Raw genomic sequence first — 3,626 nt, 5'->3', positions numbered from 1 at the left:
CTTGTCCTGCAGGAGGTTGAAGCGGAATAATTACATGAAGGGGAAGACACAAGGCAGCTCATGAATCCTTCAACAAGACAAAAAGGTATGATTCCATTTCTCCCATTCATGGAAGAAGAAATCCCAAAGCAACCCCTTGACGAGAACACTACCTCCCGGTTAATTAATGATCCACTGTGTATCTCTTTCAACTATAAAAAGTGCATGATCGATCATGAGGTGATGAGAGAGAGAGAGAGAGAGAGAGAGAGAGATCTGTCTCTATAGAAAAAATCAAGGCACGCACGCATGGATAGCAAGACAGCAGCTGCAGCTTCGTTGCGCTCTTATGAGGATTTCGAGCCCTTCTGCCTCTGGGAGAGAGAGGACGCCCAGGAGACTCTTACCCTACATCTCCCTGGTACAATTACATTTAATAATATTCATTTTCATGCATGCATGGCTTGTTACTTCTATTAATTTTAATTGAACATAAAGGAAAAACTCGTGATGAATACGCTTCAATTTCTTACACATATTTTTCAAAGCTCATACTTCCTACACATATTATATATATGTGGGAGTGACAAAAATAATAAGAAAAAAAAAAAAGCATAGCAATGCTCTTGTTATGTAGATTAATCTTTTTGAAATTTAAAATTTTTTAGAACATCTGTTCAAGATTGTTTTAGGTTCAAAGTTAATTTTGATCCCTATAAATGTAATTTAACCATCCATTTTTCTTATAAGAGATTTATAAATTAACAGTTTTTAATTGCGAAAAAATTTTCAGTAATGTCCGCCACAAAGACATATGCATGACCATATAGTGTCGTAATTTATTAGTTGTGTTTGCAACTCCCATAAACCTCGCTATTATTTAAGTAGCATCAAAAGATCATTGTAATTTTTTTCATTACGTGCTCTTGTAGTTTTTCTTTTATGAGTCTTGTTTTATGCTTTTCTCCCTCTTTTTAAAAGAAGGAAAGAGCACTTACAGGCATATTTTAAGAATTCTACATATTAGAGCAAATGCTATACACATGGGGTTCATTAAATTTAAAACATCTAATTTATTATTTTCCAATAATTTTGATATATATTAACGCATCATTTATAGTCAGGAAGAGAAAATGTGTAAGCTAGATAAAGATTGAGTATGAGATTTAGTAACTGTAATAATGTAAAATAACATCATCCCTTCTTCTTATTCTGGGCAGATTTCAAGAAAGACCAGTTGAAGGTTCAAGTAAACAGTCAGGGTTTACTAAAAATCTCTGGAGAACGTGCCGTTAGTGAGACAAAACGGAGTCGTTTTAGCAAGGAAACGAGGGTTCCAAAAGACTCTATTGCAAATGACATCCGTGCCAAGTTAGCCCGCGGAGGCTATCTCCACGTGGTTATGCCCAAGAAGGTCACCCCAGCACCCGCTCCTCTTGGCTCCAAAACCCATGAGCACCAGCGAGGCGAAAATCCAAAGCTTGCGGGAGAAGGAGATGCGACGGAACCCTCAGGTTGGGTTTGGAGACTGAAAGCCAAATTGGGTAGAAATAGCTCTGCTGCAACTGCTATTGGACTGGGAGGTGTGGCTGTGCTGGCTCTTGCAGCTTATTTTGCATACACCTCTGGATTTTCGCGTGTAGTTGAAGACTAAGTTAGTAAATTTCATCATGCTGTATATTTAAATGCCAATAAACTTCTTGCTGGATGTCAGAAATTTGCTTTAATTATTTGTTTGCATGTGGTTCTAAACCCCACATATTGTGAGCATAGTTGTGGATTCATACAATTCGTCTCAATCATAGTAGCAAATCTAAAACCCACTGAATCATTAGAGAATCTATCAATTCATCTCGTGAATTCGATGAATTGACCTGAATCTATCCTTTCACACAATTCTAGACCTATTATATTGACTAGTTTAAAACCTGAAAATAACATTTCTTTCTTTTTTCTTCACAAACCATTCATCACTCTATGAGTACTCTATTCTACTATTAAGAAGGAAAAAAACACTCACTGGCTAGGGTGGTACTATGTTTCATTATGTTGATAAGATTTAAGAGTTGGTTTGTGGTAGTTTGTTAAGTTATTATTATATTTTTCTATTTAGACGGTCAAAGAATATACGTGAAATTTTAATTTTTAAAATTATTAATAAACACCAATTTTTTTTTCTTGATTCTTTTCCATAAATAGCATGAAGTTCATTTTTTTTTATTAATATTTCTTGACTCTTTCTCTTAGTTTTCATTTGCTTAGGGAAAGTATGCACATGAAATATGGTTTTTTTTTTTTTTTTTTAAAATTTAAATGTACTATACCATTTTGCTTCTTGTTTGTATATCAATATGTGCGTGTCATTTAGAATTGATTTTTGAAATTGTACCGAATCTTATGCTTCGATTTGATTCTCGATTCTCAATTCCTAAAATTGAAATTTTGATTCACAATTCAAATCTCAATTTGGCAACTAGGAATGTGAGTTTTAGTGGGGACCCTATAAGTGAACAAACAAATTGAAGTTTGGTCTAATATGCAAATATCTACTCAATGCTTTTTCATAAATCCATTTATTGTTGGTTATTTTATATGGTGTGCATATGATCTTCCTACTCAACTGTTCTAAATAGGGGTGATCGAAGGTGGTTGGAGTTTTGAAAAAACTATCCACATATTCAACAAGGAAGTAGTAAAATTTGTGTGTGTGTGTGTGTGTGTGTTTTTTTTTACCTTGCTCTCCTTATTTTTTTTTTCTTTCATATTCTCCTTGTCTTGGGTTATTGTTGTTAGTTGCTTAGAGGTTATAATGTCCACCTAACTCTATTTTATGGGGCAATTCACAAGTTATATCTAAGTGAGTTCCCTAAACGTATCAATTGCTCCCCAATTCGGTGCAATAAAATGTTTGAGGCTCATTAAGGCTTCAATATTATAATGCGCTGATGGAGTGTGAGTCGTTACCCTTTTGCCTATCAGGGTTGTGCAATGCTAGAACTATTCGGTCTTGTTGTTCTATATATTCTTTTCAATGGAATTATTTAAAATTGATTTCCTAAAAACCATGTGTTTATTCATTTGTCTCCCTTCTCCTTATATAAGCAACACATTCCATCATCCTATCACGATTGATTGCTACATTATTTTCATTCACAAGGCACATGAATGTGTGGGTAGTGTAAAACATCATTTGGGGGGTTTTTATAGCCATACACAAGTCCTCCCTTGCATGGTGGTATCAAGCTCACATCATTCCTTTGTCTATTGTATTTAAAGCCCAAATACCCTCATTTGGCCCTTTTTTTTTTCTTTTTTGATTTCCTTCCTCGTCTTTTTTTCCTATTATTTATCTTTCCTCATTCATTCGTGATCCTCCTCACTCAACACTTATCTCCTCCCATTTAAGTTCCTAGGCTTCCTCAACTTGTTTAATGCTATTTATAGCATCTTGTACCCACTAAAAAGGTGATTGAAAGCTATAGAATTGGTTGTGCGTTGATAGTACTCTTTTCGTCATAGAGGATTGAAGCTATGAAAAATTTCAATTAAAACAAGTGGAGTTTCACATATTCGACCTTGATTATATGCCTATTTGTGCAATATTTGTGCACTTTCCTGGAAAGAACATGAAGAAAGTTAAGAGTGAA

General features: G+C 34.6%; 1 protein-coding gene across 1 annotated transcript; it reads left to right on the top strand.

Annotated features, from left to right (window-relative positions):
* The first annotated feature begins 220 nt into the window (after positions 1-220).
* On the top strand, positions 221-1,818 carry LOC131168142 (uncharacterized). The gene is made up of 2 exons (XM_058127378.1): positions 221-400; positions 1,200-1,818. The coding sequence occupies exons 1-2, from the start codon at positions 289-291 to the stop codon at positions 1,631-1,633; spliced, it is 546 nt and encodes a 181-aa protein (XP_057983361.1). The 5' UTR covers positions 221-288; the 3' UTR covers positions 1,634-1,818.
* Positions 1,819-3,626: the final 1,808 nt, after the last annotated feature.

This window comes from Malania oleifera, chromosome 11 (assembly GCF_029873635.1).
Source record: "Malania oleifera isolate guangnan ecotype guangnan chromosome 11, ASM2987363v1, whole genome shotgun sequence".
NCBI classification, from domain to species: Eukaryota; Viridiplantae; Streptophyta; class Magnoliopsida; order Santalales; family Ximeniaceae; genus Malania; species Malania oleifera.
This window is presented reverse-complemented; position numbering and strand designations above follow the sequence as displayed.

Bases quoted from the DNA above. Each gene is read 5' to 3' on its own strand.
- LOC131168142 (XM_058127378.1), top strand. From the start codon at position 289: ATGGATAGCAAGACAGCAGCTGCAGCTTCGTTGCGCTCTTATGAGGAT. The intron at 401-1,199 runs GTACAATTACAT...TATTCTGGGCAG, and splicing joins TCTTACCCTACATCTCCCTG to ATTTCAAGAAAGACCAGTTG.